The sequence below is a fragment of the Corvus hawaiiensis genome, chromosome 3, assembly GCF_020740725.1.
Source record: "Corvus hawaiiensis isolate bCorHaw1 chromosome 3, bCorHaw1.pri.cur, whole genome shotgun sequence".
NCBI lineage: Eukaryota > Metazoa > Chordata > Aves > Passeriformes > Corvidae > Corvus > Corvus hawaiiensis.
In genome coordinates this window covers 106,492,433-106,515,796 of record NC_063215.1, presented here as the reverse complement: position 1 = coordinate 106,515,796, position 23,364 = coordinate 106,492,433, and the positions used below count along the sequence as shown (strand labels likewise).

General features: G+C 49.2%; 1 protein-coding gene and 2 long non-coding RNA genes across 3 annotated transcripts; all 3 read left to right on the top strand.

Annotated features, from left to right (window-relative positions):
• The first annotated feature begins 10,203 nt into the window (after positions 1 to 10,203).
• On the top strand, positions 10,204 to 12,922 carry LOC125322630. The gene is made up of 3 exons (XR_007202124.1): positions 10,204 to 10,320; positions 12,016 to 12,121; positions 12,882 to 12,922. It is a non-coding gene; the product is annotated as an uncharacterized LOC125322630 (long non-coding RNA).
• A 153-nt stretch (positions 12,923 to 13,075) lies between these two features.
• LOC125322531 lies at positions 13,076 to 15,989 on the top strand. The gene is made up of 3 exons (XR_007202059.1): positions 13,076 to 13,117; positions 14,616 to 14,768; positions 15,949 to 15,989. It is a non-coding gene; the product is annotated as an uncharacterized LOC125322531 (long non-coding RNA).
• Positions 15,990 to 16,034: 45 nt separating this feature from the next.
• Positions 16,035 to 23,054, top strand: LOC125323402 (TOG array regulator of axonemal microtubules protein 2-like). The gene is made up of 5 exons (XM_048298333.1): positions 16,035 to 16,066; positions 17,024 to 17,127; positions 18,470 to 18,674; positions 19,857 to 20,073; positions 22,671 to 23,054. Exons 1-5 carry the CDS (start codon positions 16,055 to 16,057, stop codon positions 22,904 to 22,906), a joined length of 774 nt encoding a protein of 257 aa, XP_048154290.1. The 5' UTR covers positions 16,035 to 16,054; the 3' UTR covers positions 22,907 to 23,054.
• Positions 23,055 to 23,364: the final 310 nt, after the last annotated feature.

Sequence of the window (23,364 nt, the reverse complement as noted above, 5' to 3'; positions counted from 1 at the left end):
AATTAAGGAATCATTCCAAAGGGGCCGTGCCAGGATTTGGCAGAACTAACCCTGAGGCAAGGGACCAGTGGATCTGATCCCTTTGTCTGCATCAGCAAAATTATTTGTTCAAATCTCATCTTTCCCATCTATTAAAGGAAGCTTTGCCCCCTGCATTAGATGCTCCCAGTATTCAGTGGGCTGATATGATCAGTGTATCTGTAGGGTGTAAATTGGCCATGCAAATGTTCTCCTTCCTTGTGGCAGGGGTTTATTCCTGCTTTCTTTCCTGCAGACACACCCAAACCCAACATTAACATCACCTGCCTCAAAACAATTCTCATCTTGGCTGTCCCTGAAAATTCAAAACTATACATAGAGCGTTTCCCTGTCCCCAGGGACAGGCTCTAAGGCTGGGCTCTCACTTGAACGGAATGAAGAAGAGCTGCTGCACTTGCCAGCGGCTCCGGGGTCTCACGATCAGCGCTTTGAGCGCAGCCTTTGTACACACTCCGCCTCCCTGAGCCGAGCAGCATTCCTGGGCATGGGCACCGACGCTGTAGGCCAACATCCTCCGGGCACAGCTGCAGGAAGGAGATTGCAACGAGTCCTGGCTGAAGGAGTCTCCAGTCTGCTGCAGCCCTTCACCTGGGGCGGAATTGTCTTGTGCCGCCATGGGGGGAGCAAAGGGGTGATGGGCTCTGTGCAGATGAGGGTCTCCTCGATGTGCTGCTGGTCACTGGGCCCGATACAGCTGCTGGTGCGTTGCCCCGCAGCATCAGGAGCCTGCATGGAAAAATAACGCTGCCAGTGCGAGTGACAGCCACCCATCCCTGCCATGGCCCTGCCCACAGGGCGTCCTGCCTACCAAACTGCTCGAGTCAGGTCATGTTAGAGCAACAGAAAAAATGTTCAAATGATGCATTTTCCACATGCTGTCAAAATCATGGCCATACAGTCCACATGTTGGAGGCAGACTGCTGTCAGCAGAATGGGGGAAGCCCCAGCAGCTGCTCTCCCCATGGCAGGATGCCCATGGCAGCAGAGGCAAGTCTCTGACCTTGCCCACTGCAGTGGGACCCAGGACAGTGCTTTGGAGTTGTTCCCACTGAACTCAGGCTGCTGCTACAGCAGCAACATCACTTTGCACATTTGATAACAAAGAGTTGGAATGGCACGCAGGACTTGCCCCAAGAGCTGCAAATAAAAGGCGGGGTGGTTAGAAGAGTTTGCTCCTTTTTAATACAAGCAGGCCTGGATTTAAGCAGGGACACTGGGCTAATCATACTGGGGACTGCTTTATAAGCCTTGTCTCTAGCAATTCCCACCAGTCTGCAAGATTTTGTCAGTAGAAAGGGGTAGATAAGATTTTACAGCACATCCATGAGCAAGTCTGGGCCAGAACTCAAAGCACAAGACAAATACTCCCAAATCTGCCCCCCATGGGGAAAGGAAGCAGAAAAGCAGATGAAACAAGTGCCATTGCAGCTAAATTGCCTGCATTTATCTTCTGGTCCAACCTTTCTGTACAAAATCTCCTCAATTCAAACACACAGCTTAAGATCAAGGAATAAAAGTGTTTTGAGAGCATTTCAAGCCTGATTCCTCTTACTTGCACGGAAAAGTAGATGCTAAATTCCTTAAAAACACAAATGCAGGTCTGTTTGGGACTGCATCCTTCAAAACAAGGAATGGAGGTTTAGAAGCACAGAACTGTTTCCATTGGGAAAGACCTTTAAGCTCACAGAGTTCCCCCAATAACCTGAGCCCGCTAACACTGCCAAGGCCACCACTAAAGCATATCCCAGGACGGGATGCCATTGGCCTTCTTGGCCACCTGGGCACACGCTGGCTCATGTTCCGCCACTGCCAAGCAGCACCCTCAGGTCCTTCTCTGCTGGGCAGCTTTCCAGCCACTCTGCCTCCGGCCTGTAGCCTTCCGTGGGGTTGTTGTGGCCCAAGTGCAGGACGGGACACTTCACCTTGTTGAACCTCATACAACTGACCTCAGCCCATGATCCAGCCTGGCCAGATCTCTCTGTAGAGACTGCCTACCCTCCAGCAGATCAACACTCCCACCCAGCTTGGCGTCGTCTGCAAACTGGCTGAGATGCCCTTGATCCTCTCCTCCAGATCATTGATAAAGATATGAAACATGACTGGCCCCAGTGCTGAGCCCTGGGGAACACCACTTGTGACCAGCCACCAACTGCATTTAATTCCATTTAATTCCACCACTCCCTGACAGTCTTCACCCAGGGAAGGAAGAGTGCATGAAGTACTTCAGGCTTTTCCTCAGGCTTTGTTCTCTGTTTCCCCCCACATAAAAGGCAGAGATTCTCCTCAGCCCTCCTTTTGTTGCTGTTGTATTTACAGCAATAGTTCTACTCTCTTTTGCAAGTTTCTAGGAAGAAATTCTTTACTGTGAGGCTGCTGAGGCACTGGGAACAAGTTACCCAGAGAAGCTGTGGATGCCCCAAGCCTGGAAGCGTTCAAGGCCAGGTCGGATGGGGCCCTGAGCAACCCGGTATAGTGGAAGGTATCCCTGCCCACAGCCAGAGCTTTGGAAGTAGAGAATCTTTCAGGTCCTTTCCAATCTAAGTCATTCTGTGATTCTACGATTTCCCTGCAGGAGTCAGATTAAACTTGGGCTTTGTCCCTTGCAATTTTGTCCCTGCATAACCTCACGACATCCGTAGAGTCCTCCTGAGTTGCCTGCCCCTTTCTCCAAAGATGATAAACTCTCCTGTTCCCCTGAGTTCCAGCCAAAGCTCTCTGTGGGACCCATTGAGAGTGGGGCTAGTACATAAGGCAGGGAGTCAGGTATATCTTCCAAGGTTTCATTTCATAGGAGTAATAGCAAGGAAATAGGTCCATGATGTTCTCCCATTGTTGTGCAGCAAACATACAGTAATGTTATATGAAACATGCTCATGGCAAGCACGCTACAGAGCCCATCAGGACTGGAGCTGCTGTGGAGGTCAAACACAGTTTATCATCAGTCAGAGACTTGATGGGAGGATAAAATTAAATTTGAGTGATGTCAGTTCTTTGAGGCTTTTCTGAGCCCTGAAATTTCAGCTTAGAGATCATGTACCTGAAGCATGAGTTTTATCTAGTGCAACAAGCCCATTGGAACGGGGCAGTTTCCTCAGGCCTGCGGGAAAATCCCACTGCAGATCCTTGTGCCACTGATTCCATCTCTCCCCACCTTTCTCAGTTCTTGGTGGCAAGGTCACTTAGGTTAGACACACAGCTCCCAAGAAGTGCTCCTGTATTTTTCTGCACAATGAATTAAAGTGAGATTACACATCCCAAATCTGTGCTTTCTTTCTGGAAAACTGATAGATTTGGGGAATTTCTGGAGCAGGAAGCTTGCTTCCTCAAATATTTCCTGTGCATGGTAATGAGCACAGAGGAAAGATTTAATGTTGAAAGCTTTGCCCAGGCAATGCTCTTTTGACAAGTTCCCTCCTTAGCTCTCCTTGGGAAGATCTGAAAGGTTCAATGTCCCCAGCAAAAGCTCCTGCAATGGCTGCCCGCCAGCAGAGCAGGGCTGTCAGCTGTGAACCAAGTGTTGCCACAGGCAGCAGCTTACCCAGGGCAGCAAATCAGGAGCTAGGAAGGAGCTGATCTGAAGGCCAAACCTCCTTAGCTCCTTCCAAGAGCACTGCAACAATTCCTCATTCCAAGGAGGTGCAGTGCTGGACACCAGAGCTCTGTGTGAGGACTGGACACAAGTTTGCTCCCACCGAGTGCTGTGATGGTTTCTGCAGGAGCTCTGGGCTCCTGTGCCTGCCGGACACCATGCGGAGAGAAGGAGCCGAGTACACTGACACACCTTTGCCTTGAGCATAGCCCGGCCTTGACCAAACACACTGAAAGGTTTCCCCTTTGGCCCATGTCTCGAAACATCAGGCCAGCTGCGTGAGGGATAAAATGATGTTTTCGTTCAGGCATTGCAGGTAGCCATGAGAAGGAGTGCTCATGTCACACAAGCAAAGATGTAACGAGCAGGAGGCCAGGCCTGCTGAGTGTGGGCGGGAGGAAAAGGGGAGGGAACCCACGCTTGTTACCGGCAGAGAAAGGGGAGGGGAAAGGAGCTGTTGCTTGGAGCCTGGTGGGCAGTCGGAAAGAATGTAAGTTCCTGAGCAGCCGGCACGTGGGAAAGGGGACAGGCAGCCCCATGGGCCAGGAAAAGGCATAAAGGTTTGTGCATTTGAGGCAGAGCTGTGCCTCATCAGGGATGTTATAAATAAAATATGTAATTCGTGCTATTCTATCTAAAACTGAAATGTAATGAGACCCTACAGAGACCGAGTTTCTAAATCCCTGCACCAGCGTGGCTGAGAGAAAAATTTCACAACACTAAAAGTATTTCTTTCACAATAAGTGAGGATTCCACCTAGGTGGGGTTGGATCTTATCACCGGGACATTTGCACCATGACGACTTGATCACCACAGTCTGATATCTACAGCGCATCTGATAAGGAATCGGACATTCCGGGAACTAAAAATAACTGTTCCGGGAACCAGAGATGGCCCATCCATCAGCAGAAATGGCCCACTCATCACCCAGGATGGACAATTCATCAGACCCAGGAAAGGCTTTGTGCGGCCCAACTACTCTGGGACAAGAAAACTTCATGAATACGAGAAGAATAGAATTAATTCGGACTCTGCCCAAAAACTGTATAAGAAGGGACCAGCCAAAGCAGCACTCGTGAACTTGGAAGGTCTGATGCGATAGAGATCAGATCTATGCGTGTTCACCCAGCTCCGACCCCGGGCTCGGTGCTGTTTTTCTCGATCGTGGTGTTTGAAAACGATATTTCGGTCGCATAATAAATGTCATTTCTTTATTAATTTTGATTGGGCAACTCTGTTTATGTTAAGGGAGATGCACTCAACTCAGCTGACTTGTTTATACTCATAAAGAGTTTTGCTTAGATGACTTTCTCCTCTTTCAGCCTTATGGCTGAGTGAATATTTCTCACAGCTGTTTGACAACTCAGGTTGGTTTGTTGTCAGAGAATTTCCCTCAGAAATAGGAGGGTTATCTTCCTCTGTGCCTTCCTCTCAGCAGCCTTGGGGCTCTTGCTGTGTGAAGCCATCCCCCACAGGGGACTACTAAAATATGATCGCTGGCCAGCATTTTTCTCCTAGGAGAGCCCTGCTGCTGTTCCACAAATCTTTCCTAAAGGCCCAAACCAACTCCAGACACTCTGCCTACAGCAGGTTTCCACAAAGAGCTGCAGAAATCCAGGACAGCTACAAGCGAGTGTGGGAAGGGTTTTGTCCTGGTCCTGACAGGAGAATTCTTAATGATCTGAGGCAATTTCATTCAGATGTAGCATAGGATCTGAGTTTTTTCTATTGATATGTTTCAGGATGACTTACAAGCCTTGGGAGAATGAGGTACAAGGCTGACATCGACAGCGTGATCGTATCCAAGTATAATTGTCCATTTTATTATTCTTCTATTTTTTTCCACTCTAATAAGCCAAGGCAAGCTTTTCCTGGAGACAGAACGTGTGTGGGATGAAGTTTGGTCCCTCACAGGGTCACCCAGGCTGGCAGTGACAAAGCAGGCAATCTGCTTCATTGGGAACCACTACAGAGCTACACCCCAGTGTGGGTTTCAGTAGCAGGGTATTATTAAGAGCTCCTTTCCTGCATGAGATACAAAAAGGAGGTCCCAAATGATCTTCATGCAAGCATGCAGTAAAGAACTGATCCTGCTGTCCTAATGAAGCTAATGCCTATGATGTGGAGCCTTCCAGGAGGCTGCTCTGCAGAGGTTCTGATGTGCCAGTGTCTCTTCATTCACACAGCCTGCCTCAAGTGGCTGCTGGCAGGAGCATGTTTCCCTGTGCAGCTCTTTAGAAGTTTCCAGGAAATCTCTCACATGAAATACTGTAGCTTCCGATGCTTTATGTTGGCATTGTGGCCTCTGTTATATTTTGTGTCTCCACTTTGCACTTGGGACTGACTGCACTGGTCCCAAGGAGGTTACCCTGGAGTCAGTAGTTTCCCTGTCAACTTCTCAGATGCTCTTACCTTCCAAGGCCTTGCCTCCCAATCCAGAATAGCCCTCCTTCCTCAAAGCCCATATCTAACTCTTTTTTATTATTAAGCTGACCATTTTGCAGGGCAAAAAATCCAGATTTAAGACATTGGTTTTTTGCTACTTTGCTGCCACGTGTTTTAATCCTCTGTGAAGCCATGTAAAGAGTGATTCATCCTCTGAGTTTTAAGGGCTCTGTTGGAGAGTGTTTCAGAATGAGCTACATTGTTCCACTTCCATTAGGAAAATCAGCCTTTAGTCAGACTGGCCTGAAAGTGGCCCAATCTCACACAGTTTAGAATGAAAATCCTTGGGGAAAGCAAATTATCCAGTTTCAAGAACACAATTCACGTTTTGCTAACACTCCTGCAATCCTAAGCTTTTCTTTTCATGTCCTCTAAAATATTGCCACAAAGACAAGAAAATATTGATCCAAATGCTTACAGGCATTGAAACCCAAGAGTTCTTTTAGGAACCAGGGAGAAGATGTTTACTAAAATCAGCATGAATTAGGACAGATAAGAATCTCTGTCAAGAGCAAGCTCCGTCTCTGCCCTTCTCTATCAAACGCAGCGGCTCTCCAGCATCCAGGGCTGAGGCCTCCATCCTGCAGGAGGTTTCATTCTGCTGGCCACAGAGCAATGCCATGTCTGCTGCCAGTGCACTGTGGCAGTAGCCCATCCATTGGGAGAGGTTCTAGGCATATGTAGCTTGCTGCTCTCAGACACAATCTCTGGGTCTTATCAGAGCTCTGCAATCTGGAAGCTGTCTTGCCTGTTGCCCAGCAAGGCGCTGTTGGGGGCTTGAAGTGTGCCAGAGATTTACAGGAACCTTTGCTTCCATTAACAGGCCTCCCAGTGAGCCAGGCCAAGGAGACGGATCACCCCACCAGTGCTGGCCTTACGAGTGCCGAAGCCCTGAAGGATGGCTTTGGAAAGGTGAGGGATAAGGACAGGGATGAGCAGACTTCCTTTCCAGTGACTGTTTAGTGCTAGGCCCAAACTGTCCCTGAAAATCATAATCTTCCACTCTTGGGGGGTGGGGATTCTCTTGGGAATATATTTGACAGCTACAGAGCAATTGCTTGGCTATTTCCAGTGGTGGCAAGGTCACTGGTTTGGAGATGGTGCTAAGGTCATGCCAGAAGCATTCTTTATGTGCAAAGGCCCTTGTAGAGAAGTTCTGAATGGCAGAGCAAGCTACACATCAGTGAATGTGGGCAAAGTGCATCCTGGGAAGCACAGAAGCAAGGATTCTAATGCTGAGTGTAAGCAAGGGTGCAAAATAAAATGGGAGAGTTTGATTTTTCCTGGTTACCTTTCTTGCTGTATCTCACAGCCCTCTCATTCTCAATTTTTCCATGCATTAACATCAATGTTTCTGCAACTTGTGTTCACGTGACTCCTCTTTTTGGCCTCACGGTCTCCGAGAGCAGCTGAGTCCTTCAGAAGCCAGAAGTGAGAAACAGCTGCAATTCCTGGCCATGAGTGTTAAGCAACAGCTACTTACCCCTCCTTGCTGCGTATTGCACATGGTTTTTATTCTCCTGCCATGGCCTGTAGGAAGGGAACTGCCTGCTCACTGATCACGTAGGCTCTTCATCTGTCTTGGAGCACTCCTGTGATTTTCTTGCTTCAAGCAGGGCCTCCTGACACAGGCTGAGAAACAGTACCTTGGAGCAGTGGGAGGTTATGGCAATAAAGCATTCCACCTCACTGTGTGTAATTGCCAAGGTGAGGACAGGAGACATTCTTCAGAAACCATTGGTTTCTGTGCCACTGTTATACTTGAAGTTCTTTGGGATAACAAAGAGATGTTACCCAGCTCCAGCAAGTTTTCTGGGCCTTTCCATTGCCACCCTCCACTTCCAAGCTCCTCTTTGGTCCCTGCAGGCTTTAGCCTACCGCCTGTCAATGGCACAGCTTCCAGTGTGCAGAGGAAACACCCTGGTAGTGCCTTGAAGAAGAAGGTCTTGAGGAAGCAGGACAACGTGCCCTTACTGCCCAAGAAGCCCATCATCCATGGAGACGGCAGCTTCCCACGCAACTCCTCAGGTAAGCCTGCTCCACAGCAGCTTTTTCCTGCACCGGTTTTCCTTGCACAAGGAGCACAAACTGCCTCCTGCCTCAGCCACCACAGCTGGGATCTTGGGTTCATAGCCTGTGCTGAGAATGAACAGCAAATCTACTCTTGAGTTACTCCAGCTCGGCAGTACTGGAGCAGTTGGTTCTTATTGATCCATTGGAAAGCTGAGCTGCATAAAGTAGTGGTAAAGACCTAAGCTCTGGCTTTTGCCCATCCTGATAGAGCAAACTACAGCACTGGTGCCAGGAGGCAGCTGTAACTGCAGGGATGAGCTCGGGGCAGTCTGGCAGGGTGTGCTCACTGTGCACCTACGAGTACCACCACGATCAATTGTCCACTCTCCATCTTGGCCCTCTGCCTGTGCTGCTGTCCGCCTCTGCAGCCAGCTTTCCTGCTCTCCCAGCAAGGGTTGTCTCTGCATGGCAGTCAGCCACTTGGTGCAGCCGTGCTGCTGCTCCCAGAAGTGCCCAATGGCTTCTCGCCGCTGCCATCCCACGGCCTGCAATGCCAAGAGGGAACAAGCAGCGCCTCCTGTGTCACCCCACCCAAATACAGCGGCCTGTGTAGCAGGTGACAGCCAGGAGGGGCTGCCTGGTGCTCCCAGGCTGTTTGCTGCCTGCAGTGAATACACAGCACATAGTCCCTAGTGGCTCTTGCCTCTCCTGTGAGGGCAGCCTGCCTGTGCTATGATCCTGAGTAGGGTGAGAGAAGAAGAAGGGAGCTAGGAATGATACTTTGAGTGCTCTTTTCTAGTGATGCTACTTCCATGCTCACAATTGACCAGAACTAGCCTGACGTGGCTCCCCATTCCTATTGAATATAGATGTGTACATCGACATCCTTCTGCAGTGACACCACTGATGGCAGTGACAGGGGTACACCAGTGACAGCCAGATTAGCTCCCATCTGAATATTTTTGATGTTACACTTCCTCCATACTGTGTGAGAACATGCAGGGTAGCACAAAACTTCTACAGATTCTAGAGCAGTTCATCTAGATTCTGTGCAATATTTAAACTCCATCATTTGAGACAGCTCAGATGTTTCCTTGTACACATTAGAAAACGACCTGTTGAGTGCATGACATGAAATTGATGATCAACAGTCCTTTGGATGACAAGTGGGTTTCTTAAGAAATGCATTTATCATCTGAATTTTCTCATACCTTGTAAACTGACTATCAAGAGATTGTGTCTGCCAACAATTTGCATCTGTATTTACGTATTCTTATCATCAATTTGCATTTGGAAGGCTTTTTTATCAACCATCTGGGCTAGAGATTCCATTTTTCCACAAGAGAAAGCTTAGGCTTGCACAGTGTGCACACAAGTCCATTTGAGGACAAACAAATTTCACCTCAGCATCTTTGAAATACAGCCAGTGTGTACTTTATTGAAATAGTAAAGATTCATGATGCTTAGAAAGAACAAAATCCATGAACTACTCCCTTCCCAAGAGCAGGCTGAAATGTAAGTGCACTCAGCTGCCCTCTGTCTAGAATATTTGAAGCCAATGGGAACAGAGGCGCTGTGAGGTGTGAAGGGTCAGGTATCGCTGTTCCCTGGTAGCTGCTCTGAGGGGATTCAGCCGGGCCCAGCAGGACTCGCTTGTTCAGGCTCGGCTTGGTGCTGTCACGAGGCAGCTGCAGGTCTTTCCTCAGGGAGTTGCAGAGTGCCTCTGTCCTCAGGGCTCGGGGAAATCAGGGCGCTGAGACAGGAGAGGCAGCTGAGGGGTCCCTCGTGGGGAGCAAGTCCTGCTGGTGGGCACTGTCTCACAGGGAGTGGGAGCTCTGCAGCCTCAGGAACGTGCCGCTGGCTGTGGTACCTGTGGCACTTGGGAGCTGGCGCTGTGTGGGCAATTGTCAGGTTGAGCCAAGGAGCTGTGCCCAGCTGGGGGGGCTGGGAGAAAGCAAGGAGCCAGAGAGCAGGGAATTCTCTGAGCCAGTGCCAGTTTGTACCTCATGGAAGCCTGGCTGGGAGATGGGGCTGCAGGCCGCTCCATGGCGGGGTGCCTTGCCCGGGGCTGCAGCGCTCATGGCTGACCCTCTCCTTACAGTGACCCTGCAGACGGCCACTGGTGCCGAGCGCCGAGAGGAGCCGCTCCGTGGGAAGGGGCAGAAGGACGGAGCCTCTTTGGAGCCACAGCAGTCCTTGCTCGAGGCACTCTCCTTGCTCAGCAGCGATGACTGGTAAGAAAGGCCCCGTTCACTCTGTCTCCCTCTTAGCGTTAAGGTAGGTTAGGAGAGCATCTTGCTAGTGCCTCTGAGCCCCAACAGCCCAGAGGGCCGAGGGGCACCAGTGAAACCACTCCAGAGCAGAGAGAGGATAAAGATTTGAGAGCAGCCTTTTCTTGGCCTTGGTCTGCAGCAGTGCTCCAGCTGCAGCAGGTCCGTGCTGTTTCCTCGCTTTGCCTGCTGCTCTGTGGGGCTGCAAAGGAAATCTTGAGGGAAGAGAGAAAGCTGTGGGACAAGATGATTTGCTGGCTGAAGCCAGAAGCAGGATGGCAGCAGTTTGGAGTGTAGAGATTTGGGTGCCTCGGGGCCCAGTGGGACTGAGTAAGATTTGTCTCTGGCCCCACTGCTGGCAGCAGATGCAGGAGTCAGGGTCTGCCTGAGACCTTCCGCATGTGAGTCCCAGGAGCAGCTACAGGGAGTTCTTCTTTCTGAGAAATGCACTGAGTTGTGCTATAGAGTCACTCAGCCTGTCATTAGTCCTGAGGGGCTCATGGCAGAAGAGAAGGAAAAAGAAATAAAATCCTCTAGGAATCTTGCACTTTTGCAAGTCAACTGTTTCCTTCTCACTGCTTCATATGGGCCTGAGATGTTTTGTCAATACTCACAATGTGTCCCAAACTTAGACACAGACAGAAGGAGGCCTGTAGAGGCCCAGAGGTGATAACCCCACAAATGTTAGGTGATATTGGTTGTCTTTTTGATGTCTGGGTTATCATCTACTCACTGCTGGATGCTTCATTCACCCTGGGATAAGGACTCCATTCACCCTGGGATAAGCATGAAAAATCTGCTGCAATGCATCTCCTTGTGCAGTCGCCTTTGCTCTGCCCTGTCTCTTCTGCTTTCTCTTCCCCATTTCTGTTTGGTGCCCTGTGAGGTGCAGAGAGCTTCTGCAGCTGTGGGGGGGTCCGGGTGACACTCAGGGATGCCCGTGGCATCGGCCGCCAGCCCTGCGCTGCAGCCCCGATGCATCACGCGCCTTCCTGTAGCTCAGGTCCTGCCCAAAGCAAGTGCTGAGAGAGGGAGTTGTTTGCACCTTGTAAATAACATGTTGCTGCTGTTTTAGGTAGGGGCTTTTGGGAAAAGCTAGACTTTCAGCTGTTCTTGCCCTGGTGTGGAATCTTCTGGGGCATCCTGCTGCTTTCCTGGAGAATGTGTGAGGTGGAGTGGAGTGGGTGACAGACAGGCCTAGATTGCAGAGTGGAAACTCAGCTACAGAGTGCCAGTGCAGACTCTCACTGCTGAACTGCCTGCTGGGGCTGGCAAAGAAGGAAAATGCCCCAGACACAGCCCAGTGGGACTGTGTCTCAGGGACAGGTACAGGGAGGTGACAAGAAACAGCAGCATGGCACGGTCTCACAGCCTCCAGGAAGCACTGACATAGGGACTTCATGTGCCAGAGACTTCAGAAAGGCTGTCTTGTTAAACGGCCACAAATGAAGACTCTGAAAGCCCTCTATTTGCCTCTTGGATTTGTGTATGCTTTTGACAGCCACAGCAACCTGTGGCAGCGAGTTCCACGATTTCATCAAGTACTGCTTGAAAAGCACCTCCCTTTGTTTGACTGAGCCGCCAGCCTGGTAAATTCAGAGGGTGCTGCCTAGTTCTTGGGTGGAGAGAAAGTCAATCTTTTTGGTACTTGCCTTTCAGGGAGCTGAAGGAGAAGGGACTCTTCAGCATCAAACACCTGGCTGAGTCCCACTCAGAAGTCCTTCTTTGTAGACTTCGTGAGGTTTGCTTGGCACTTACCAACGAGGTAAGAACATTGTTCTGAATCGTCCTCCGTGCTTCTTACACGGTGTGTAGAGTAGATATGTGCTTGTTCATCTCCCTGTGTGCTCAGGAACTGCCTTCATTTCTGTTTCTAGACCTTATCTTTCTCATGTCTGTCAGCTCTCTATAGGATCTGTGTGCACATGTAGCTCTATTTACTGGTAGGTCGGGCATCTGACACTCTCCTCTTGGAGCGAGCTGCCATTACAATGCAACGTGCAAATGCAGAAGCGGAGACACTAATTATGTTATTTGCTGCAGTCCAAATCTCTGCCCAAGCTGTAATTCAACACTGCCAATTAGTCTGTAGACTTGAGCCTGTGTTTTCTGTTTCCTGGCTGAGGGCTTCAACTGCTGCTGTTACTTTTTCAAACAGGAGCAAATGACTCTTTTGTCTTTATGACTTGTGCCTTTATGGCTTGAGAGCAGCCCTTGCTTTAATTTGTTTCTTTGTTTTTTGAATAAAAGGGCCTAAAACCAAAGCAGTGGACATTCCAGAAGAGTTAAGTAGAACACTTTAAGTGAAATAATATGTTTTAGGCCTGCAGGAAGCAGGCCTGAGGCATAGCTCAAGTAGGTGCCAGAGTTAAGTGCCTTTCTGTGCTTGTGCTCTTCTGCTCTGCCTGTGCTTTTGTGTTCCCCTGGACATAGCGGGAAGTGTTGTCATTTCCTGGGACTTTTGTCTAAGGCAACTGGTTTTCTTTTCAAGGTGATTCTTATGTTTCCCCTCATGACTTCCCCAGGTGACCAACCTTCGCTCAAAGGTGTCTTACTCTGCAATCGTCACTCTTGGAGAGCTCTTTGTGACCTTGCAGAAGGACATGGACTCGGAGGTGGATGAGGTTGCTCGGGTCCTTCTCCAGATGGTGTGGAACTCCCCAGAGTTTGTTCAGAAAGCAGCCAGTCACACCCTGGGAGTCATGGTGGAGCATGTGACTCCTGCACGAGCAATGACTGCTCTCATGGACAGTGGAGTCCAGTAGGTTCTTCTTCTCTTAGTGATATTCTTCACCTTCTATTGTGTGTGGGGGAGAAGGGCTGAGAGAGAGAATGGGAATGGTGGGAGGGAAGGGTCCTGTATCCTGCATCTTCTGTGATCTCAGTGACTTGATTCTCCAATCAACCTCACTTCTTTCCTCTTGTCACCTATTTCTGCCCTCGTGCAGCCCTTTAGTTGACAGAATCACAGAGCTGTAGAATATGCTGAGTTGGAAGGGGCCCATCAGGCTCATCGAGTCCAGCTCCTGGCCTTGCACAGAACAAACACGCCAAGGGTCACACCATGTGCCTGAGAGCGTTGTCCAAAGGCTTCCTGAACTTTCTCAGGCTTGGTGCTGTGACCAGTACCCTGGGGAGCCTGTTCCAGTGCCCAGCCACCCTCTGGGTGAAAAACTTTCTCCTGATATCCAAGCTCAACCTCCCCTGACTCAGCTTGCTGCTGCTTCCTGGAGTTCTCCCAGTCTGTCCGAGTTGCCTAGATGTGGTGAATGGTGGGCAAGTGAAAGTGCCTGCAAAGGCTAAGGATAGAGCCCTGTGGTTTTGTGGGAAGAGGGACAATTGCAACTGCAGCTGTGAGCGCTCTTTGATATTTCACAGCCCTAACCACAGAGGCCTTGGGAAAAACCATGCATCCTCATTATGCCATTCACTTGAGAAGTAAGGAGGGTTCTTGCTGGGGCATGGAGCACATGGGGGAGAACGTGCTGGGTGTGGCACAGCCTGCACAGCAGGTGCAGCTCCTGCCAAGAGGAGTCTTGTAGGACTGTCCTGGCCTTAGAGCCCCACTTGCTATTCAAACTGATGTCTCATGTTAGCCTTGAGATGATGAATCACTGTACAGGCACCTTCACAGGCCGACTGCCATGGGACAGCTGAAGCAGGTGCTGCCTTAAGTGTTGGTGCTGGGCCTGATAGTCCCCAAGAGACACTGTCTAGAACAGGACAAGCTGGCTAAACTGACTGCCACCCTTTCCTCAGCTTTGGAAAAGGGGGAAACATTCAGATGTATCTCTCGCCAAGCCTCACAGAAGAAACTGGCTGCATTGCAGAATATTCTGCAACTTCATGTCCCACAGCGTGTTTTCCCTGCATTTGTTTCTTTCCCAAGGTCTGCAGATTTGGGGGTAAATGGGTGCAAATATCCTCAATCCTGCTGCGGCTGTCTGTGTAGTGGCTGGCTCCTGATGGGTCAGCCTGGGTTGTCTTTAATTTCCCTCTTTCTCAGAGTGAATTTGGGGAAAGACATTGAGTATCAGATAGTGCAGGGAGACTGAATTCCTCACTCTTGCTTGCAGGCAGTCCTTCTGTAGAGTGCTAACTTTGTGTTTCTCTGCGGACAGAACCTTCTACAGGTGTCCCAAGTGTCAGGGAGAACCCAGGCCTCCTTCCCCCAGCAATGACAGGGAGCATGCTCTGGCCAAGGCCTGCGCTGTGTCCCTCTGCTCCCTGTGCCCCAGTGTCCGCTCTCTTCTTCCCAGGAGCCGCCACGTCCAGGTGCGGAAGTGCGCGGCCCAACTCCTCCTGTCCTTGATGGAGAAAACTGGAGTCACGAAGCTCGCAGGAACGCCCAGGGCTGAGAGGCTGGCGCACGCGGCAGGGACGCTTGCTCAGGACTGTCACGAGGACACAAGGTAATGATCTTCATTTCACCTCCTAAAACAGGAAAACTGTTGGGTGTCTGGCTGTAAAGGGCAAAACCACAAAAGAGTGGAAGCTAAAGGAAATATTAAGTTCCCTCACTGTGTGGATGAGGTTCACAGAGTCACGGAATACGCTGAGTTGGAAGGGACCCATCAGGGTCATCGAGTCCAGCTCCTGCCTGTGTGCAGGGCCCCCCAAGAGTCACTCCATGTGCCCGAGAGCATTGTCCAAAGGCTTCTTGAGCTCTGTCAGGCTTGGTGCTGTGACCACTGCCCTGGCTTGTCTGGGGAAATGACTGTGCTGGGGAACATGAGGTTGTCCCGCAAGAGGGAGCATTGCCAACTTCCTGGGACTTGAATGATTCTTTCCTGAGATCAAAAGAGCCATCAGATGAGCCAGTCAAACAGTTTTGCTTGGCCTTAGGTGCACAAGACAAAGCCAAAATGTTGGCTAATGTTCATCACTGAAGGATCGCATACATCTATTTCTCATTAACTTAAGACTTTCCTAGAAATATTCCCGGGGTCTTTAGCCAATGTATTCAGTCTTTCTAAACCTCTTCTGCAGATTTCTATAATGCTCTTATCTGTGGCTGAATGACCTCCAAATTGCTTCTTGAAGAAAACTGTGGTTTCCTAGTGGCAAAATCAACCCAAACCACCCAAATCCCCTCACTTTGAGGATTCAATTCCCATTAATAGCTGCCAAGAACGCATGAGCAACTAGCTGTCCCTGTGCATACATATGGTATAGAATAATCAAAAGCAAGCATGAGGCATTTGGTCCTGGCTTCCCTGCCAGTTAAAGAAAGGCAAATTACTGTGCAATGGCAGCAAGACACTGCTAATAAGCTCTGACTCAAAGCAGAGGTGTTTTGCTTGTTCCCTGGGATCCTTCGATGCCACAGAAGCGCACCCACAGTTTCAGAGTGAGATTGTATTTTTCTGTTGCCCCACGTTCTCCTCTTGCCTCTTGTGTTCAGCTGACAGCACTGTGCAGTGCCAAGTGGAGGTAAATCTCTCTCTTTGCTGAGTAGGTAATGCCTTCTCATGCAGGTATGGCAGCTGCTGAGTTTAAGGTATCAGCTTATTCTGTTAATGCTCCTCCTTTGTTTGTTCACCTTCTATTCTTTCTTTCCTTCTTTCTTTCTTTCTTTCTTTCTTGTTTTAGGCATTATGGACAGGAGATGGTGAAAATGATGCTGAATCACCAAAAATTTAAAAGGCTTTTGGAACAATCTCTTTCCACCCGTGACCTGGAAGATATTCTGACAAGAATGAAGAAGAAAGTAAGTGCTTGGTAGGAGAAATGTCTCCTTTGTGCAAGTATTGCCACTGCTGATATGAGATCAAACAGACCTAATCTTATCCCATTCCTCTTCTGCCAAATCATTTTGCTCCTGGGAATGAACTGTTGATCTGTAGCCTGTTCATCTGCAGAGCACAAAGGAATTGATAATATTAGGGGAAAAGTGGGGTATTGGATATTTTGAATATTGGCCACAAACAGGGAAGGGAAAGAGGAGAAAATGGGTTTACATTTAAGCATAACCCCCCACCCCACTATCCCTACTCTGCCCCCAGTGACGCAATTAAGTGAGAACAGTGCTTCTGGAGATAACAGAGTCTGCAAAAGACACAGGAAGCTGTAGAGTAGTGCCAAGAAAATATCCAAATATACAAAAGATGTCCCAGTCAATCCCAATTCCTACAATTACTGTCTGTCTTCTGGGAATACTGCCTTGCTGTCATGCCCTGTGCAGCTGGAAGAAGCTTGGTGAATTCAGCAGCATCCAGTGGAAAATCATTTGTTTGCCTGGGGTATTTTTATTCTTTTTACCTACATTATAGAAGGGAGTGTGCCTTTGTGCAGCAACAGGGAGAGTGAGTGTGGAACCAAATCAACTTCCAACACAATGGGCCAACCTCCAAAGAGTCCAAATTTTTCTGCAGCTTCCTTTAAGAGCATTAGTTCCCTACCAGTTTGCATTATTCCCATTTATGCTCAAGAGGAATGAATTGGGGATTTTAGACTGCTGCTCAGTATGGTAGCAGCCATAACCTGCCATGGGCTATTGAAAACAAGGAGTTGGCATCACTGAACCTCTGGCCTGTTTCCTTCTGTAAGTTCGGAAAGGTTTGCCCAAGCCTTGGTTGCAGTGATCCTGGTTATAAGTTGTGTTTTAAACAGGTAATTTCCTATTTTACATTCTAAAGATCCATGGGGTTTCTTTATGCCTTTGTAGGGGATGGAAACGCAGAAGGATGAACACCCATCTGTCGAGAAGCCTGTGAAGAAGAGGAGCGATGGCTCGAAGAAGCCCCAGGCCACATTGCCTTCTAGTAAACGGTACTGAGCACTTTAGTTAGATGTGACAAAGCACGTGGCAAGCTTTACATGTCTCTTCCTCAGGAAAATCTTTCTGGTGGAGATGACCTGTGCCAGAGATTGTTTCCTTTCCCTACAAATGCTCTATCATAAAAAATGTCTCCTTCTGCATTACGCTGAACACAACTTCTCTGGAAGGGTTTCCACAAAAAATGGGCGACAAAAAGACACCCATTGGTTGCAGCTCAGAAGATCCAGTGCACTGGCAAGGACAGTGCTGTGGAGGCTGTGAGAGGGCCATGTCTCCGCTGCCTCACTTGGGACAAGTAAATTCAAGCAGGGTTTTTTTCCTCTGAGAGCAGTCTTTTTCAGATGGGTGTTTTGATGAGAAGTCCCAGTCTAGAAGCAAGATGCTGTTCCCCAAAATAGCACTTCCCATGCATGTGGTTTGGCCTTCCTGAGTCATGGTTTTCTTACCCTCAGACAGTACCAAGATGAGTAGTAAGTAGCAAGCCAGTTCCTGAGCAACTTTGGTCAACAGGTGTCTCAATGTGGACGTTTTGTCTTGACATTCCTGTCCTTCATACTGTTTGCTTGATGGACAGCATGTTTGGTTTATTTCCCCCTGTGCTGCAATCAGCATTTGAGACAGGAATTTGGTCCTTGCTGTCTCTTCCTGCCAGTGGGAGAGCTACTTGTACCTGTTGTCCTCTGATAACAGAGGGGATTTATTTAGCTCTGTCATGCTCAGCGCTGGCAGGAGAGTGACCACATGCCTCAGTAGCGTAGTCAGGATCTTCCCATGCTCAAGAGAGTTGTTCCCAGTGGGTTTGTTAAGCTGTGGATCTAGTCTCTAGGGAAGCAATCATGTGAGCATAGTGCTGGGATGTCTGGCTTCTGTTTTTATCCCTCTTACGGATTTTCTGGATCCTTCAGATATGCCCCTATCCATCTGTTCAGATGCATCTGAGCTACTTTTCCAGATTGTCATGCCTGCTGTAGAGACACTTCTCCAGAGGGATGAGTTTCCTTATTATAAGACGCACACCTCCCTCATGATGAGGCATTTAAACATGGAAGTAGCATCTCTCTTTCTTCACAAAGCAGTGCGACATGTGTACCTGGGAAGCCGTCTGGAGAGAAGTGAGATGCATCTCATCCTTGGTTTTCCTGAGTAAGCACTGGTGAGAATGTTGCTTGCAGATTGTCTCCTGTAATGATTGTCATGAGGTCTCCCGTTGTTTTTCAGATCAGGATTTTCTAGCTTGAAATCACATCATTAGGAAACCTCCCCAAGATGTTCTGCTCACAATTAACTGAAGGTATGATCACCAACAGGTCCGCATTTGGTTTTATTCAACAGGGTGAAGTCTACCTCTGATGGACGCCTCCTACGCCGCCCAAAAGCCCAGGTCACGTTACCTCCGGCTGTGGAAGAAACGGAGTCGCTCCAGAAGCTGTACAATCTCCTGGAAGCCAAGGAGTTTAAGACACGGATGGAAGGAGTGGCACTCCTCCTAGACCTGTGCAAAAGCAGCCCCCAGCTCGTCTCCACTAACACTGTCCAAGTATGTAGGGTGTCTTCATTGTTCCTTTCCTTTAGCTCCTTTCCCAAGCCTGTAGCAGGCAAGTTAATTCAGTGTGTCTTGGCACTACATCCTGGCTGTGTGGGACAGGCTGGTGCCTCTTACCCTGAAATATTTAATTCAGGTCCACGCTTCAGGACAAGTTCTTTCAGTCCAGATGTATTTGTCTGGCAGGTGCCTATTGATGCTGTTCATCAGATGAGGACAGAGTTTTCTGCTGGTGTAACTTCTGCTGTCTCCTACTCCCACTTGGGTTAAGTGAAGGGAATCCAGCCACTGAAAGCGTGGCAATTATTCTCTAGACAAAAAAATGGGTTTGGATGGGGAAGAGAAGTATCAGGCTGGGCAGGTTTAAACCAATTTTTTTTAAAAGGATACTTCTGTAAACTCCGACTTGTCTTGCACAGGCACAACTCTGGTTACTCGTTTCCATCGGCATCCCTAGTCCTCTTGGTAAAGACGGTGCTCACCCTTCTTGGGGGGTCTTTTTTCTCTTTGGAAAAGGAGGGAAATGGCTAGGGACAGATCTCTTCCTTCTCCTCCCAGTAGCTGCTTTTTCCCTTTGTCCAGAAAATGGTGCCTGATAATGTGGCTGTCAAGGGACTGAACCTGCTCTAATGAGAGCGGTCCAGCACATTAAATTTCAGAAGTCTACCTGCTGGGTAGACAATTGGTCTGGATCCTGCAAGAGTTGATCAGAGCCCTGCACTTCTCCAGACACAGGTTCTGAGACAGATGGAACAAAACCTGGATCTCCTCCAGCCATAGTTTTGGCAAAATCGTAACTGCCCTCAGAACTTGAGACAACTGCGTAGAAAAAGGGGCATTGTAAATATCTGGTTCCATACTTTGAAAGCAAAGATACCATTTTACATCAATAAATGGGATGAATTTAATGACTGAAATGTGGAGAGAAACACCATAGGAACTATCCTGTCCCCACCCAAAGCTCTTCAAAATATATGAAAATCTTTCAACCAGCATGAGGTTGTGCAACCATTCCAGTGAGCGGCCCACAGGAAAACAGGGAAATTGTGCAAGCAAGTGCTGACCTGACAGGAAGGATCACTTTCATCTTTTACATTGCTGAGTGCTCACTTCTGCGTCCCTTCCTCAAACAAGGACATTTTAATCCAGCTTTCATGTTGTTTGTTCTCTTCACAGATTTTTGATTATTTTGTCCCGAGACTTGGTGATACGCACAAGAAAGTGAAGCAGAAGGCGCTGGACGTGCTGGCTGAAATCGTAGGCATCCTGAAAGATGGCTTAAACCCGGTGATCATCTGTCTGGTTGAAGGAATAACAAACAACCTAAACTCAAAGGACCCCGAGGTTTATGCCGCAGCTGTGAAAGCGCTGGAAGAATCCATGGCTCACTTAGGTAAGGCTGAGCCCTGGCATGGACTCTCCTCAAGTGTGTCTCTGCCTCTGCGAGTCAAGAGAACGCTGAGTGCCTTGACAGCTGTTGTTGCCTGTGGAAACCTCCAGCTGACATCCACCAGAAGCTGTGCAGGTGCAGTCCTTACGCACCAGTCCCCCACCAGGCTTGAATGTGCATCAGCATTTCCCAAAAGTCCCAGGAGCCCTTGGCTCTGTGCTGCTTGTCTGAAGAGGAAGTGCTGGACTACAGCTTTGCTGGAATTCAGGGCCAAAGGGATTTTTGGAGTTTGCCTGGGCCCCATTTGACTTCCCAAATGAATAGCTTTGCTGTTGGCATGAAGGGACAGCGGCGCATCAGAACCTCTGCAGAGCAGCCTCCTGGAAGGCTCCACATCATAGGCATTAGCTTCATTAGGACAGCAGGATCAGTTCTTTACTGCATGCTTGCATGAAGATCATTTGGGACCTCCTTTTTGTATCTCATGCAGGAAAGGAGCTCTTAATAATACCCTGCTACTGAAACCCACACTGGGGTGTAGCTCTGTAGTGGTTCCCAATGAAGCAGATTGCCTGCTTTGTCACTGCCAGCCCTGTGACCCTGTGAGGGACCAAACTTCATCCCACACACGTTCTGTCTCCAGGAAAAGCTTGCCTTGGCTTATTAGAGTGGTAGGACTCGAGGCTTGCAGGCCAATGCAGGCAACAGTAAATTCAAACATGACCCCCAAAACCGCGACAGATAGGCACAAGGAAAACCAAAATACATACGCCGGTCAAGTATTGGGAAATCAGTTCATTTTCCAGTCTCTCTGCCAAGATCTGATTTCACAGATGTTACAGAAACCCACAGGCTACTGAGGCACTGAGCACTAATAGCTCTTGTATGAGTAACTTGGAGTCTTGTCCCTAGATCCACACAGGTAACCTGACAATTTAAAAACAGCTTATCCTTCAGGTGGGAACGGAGGTGTGCATTTTGGAGCCTTCTCACCCTTTTCCATAGGGGAGAGAGAAGATCACCTCTGCAAAGCTCTGGGATGCAAAATCTTTTCACTGCTTACGTGTGATTGAAGTCTTGAGGTCCCTGATGTGAAATGTTTAACATAGCTCCTGGTACAGCAGACAACTTTGGATTTAAAAAGTGACAGGAGAGCTTTTCTTTTGGAATTTAAAATCCTCCCAGGTAGGCTGGAAGGAAAGAAGAAAAGGATTCAAAAATCGGCAGGAATTTCCTTTCTTTTACAAAATGTAGTTGCCCCTGCCCTTTCCCTCCCCACTGTCCTTTCTCTTATGACCTCAGAAGAGAGAGCAGAAATGTGTGTTTCCCTTGTAGATAAAGTATCCCTGATGAAAGAGTTCAGCCACCGCAGGAGTGAACTGAAGGGCCAAGCTCTGCTGGATGTCACGGAGCATCTCTCAGGTATGGCCTCCCCTTCTAAGGCAAGAGGTCTTCCGAGGCAGAATTTACAGGGAATGCCAGTGAATAGACACCAGAGTGGCTCCTCCAAATCAGGAGGTGCTGAGCTTGTCCCTCCTGCCCAATACCCATGGAAGGTGTATTGGGCAGGTTTTCCCTGGCTGCTGCAGAGGTGTGCAGCATCTGAGATGGGGGCGGCACTCGGCCTCGGGGCTGAGCTCTCACTGGGGCATCTCAGAAGCTGCCTCCAGGAAAGGGAGGGGCTAAAAATTCCCAAGCTGGCTCCTCTCTTGGAAGCTCAGGGACAGCTCTGATCCTTTAGGGAAAATGGTGGCAAATGCTGTTTCAGGGGATCGGTTTGTTTTGTCCTCACAGAATTCTTGCTTTGCTCTTGGAAAGTTTTGAGGCGGAAGCCTGCAGTGCCTGGGGGTCACAGCTTAGGTCCAAACTCAGCACACATGTTAGAGGCACGGATTTTGTGCAAGGCAGCCTTTGGGGGCAGAGGGGCAGAAGCAGAGTGCTGAGGCTCCCTGCCTGTGCTGTGGAAGTGCCATTGGACTGAGCATTTCAGGGTGTGCAGTCAGGGTCTTCCTATGTCAGCGCTGCCCAAAATGCTCCAAATGCAGCTGATAATTGATTGCTCAGAGGAGCTTGCTATGTCAGCAATAGCCAAGGGATGGAAAAATGATAACCTCAATATATACTAGAGAAGACAGTGTATAGCCTTGCTTTATTTATAGCCTTGCTTTAGCGGGGTCTAAATCCACTGCTAATTAAGCCAGGTCACAAAAACGGAGTCATCCTTTTTATTAGAAATCTCTCAATTTCCTCTCTAAAGTGCCTTTCAAACCTTCAGCAGTGGGTTTAGACAACTTCTAAATGGAAATAAACAGCAATTTGACATTTTGGTCATTCATCATGCCAGAAACAGATTGTGGAATGATTTAGTAAAGGTGTGAAGTCTGCCACAGGTACAAGGCTCGGATCTGGAGAAATTAGTCCTGAGGGCTTGGTGGTTCTGTTTTGGGGATGTTCAGCTGCTTTGCCCATTTCTGGATCATGGGGCTCTCACTGTTATTTCACTGATCTTAGCCAGAGAGACTCCCAAAATCACAACTAGAGGTAGATCCTTGTTTGCATTAAGGCTGGTGGTTAAGAAGTTTGCGTCTCTCTTCCGGCAGCGCTTGTGGCATGGGTTTATCCCAGGAGCCCCGAAGTCGTCCAGCGCTACGCCCTGCCCGTGCTCTGGTCCTTCCTGGGGAACAAGGCGCTGCCTGTCCGAAGCGCCAATGTCCGCACTGTGGTCACCAAGCTTGCCTGCGCCCTCTACAAGGTGATGGGCGCCAAGCTGAGGAAGCATGCTGCCAGCCAGCCTCCGCATGTGCGGGAAAACCTCTCCGACATTTTGGGCTGGTGAAGGCTCAATGACCTGCAGGAAGATGACAAAGTGCTGAGTTGGACACCTCCGGACGTGACTTCTTAGCTGTGCCAAAAAGGACAGAATGCAAAGGAAGGGTGTGCACCTGCCCCCGCTCTCTCCACCCCCCTTCCTAGTCGTGGCATGGGGTGCCTGAAGCAACTTCCAATTGAGGACAAGGTGAAGGCTGAGCATGGCTCAGCCTCACAAAGAGGTAAGGCGGGAGCTGGGCCGCTCTCTGGCGGGAGGAAGGCTCTTGTGCCAGCCTAGAGAGCCTGGGCACATTGCCAGGGAACAGTTCTGCCCTGCATGTGCCCCCTGCACTGAGCTGTGCTGCTCCCAGTGCCCCGTGGAGCTGTAGGGCTGCTCAGCTGTGGGGCCGGGAGAGGAGCAGGAGGGTGCGTGTGCAGCTGAGCCATTCCTGGAAAGCACAGGCCTCTGGGCTCCCTGCTGTCCCA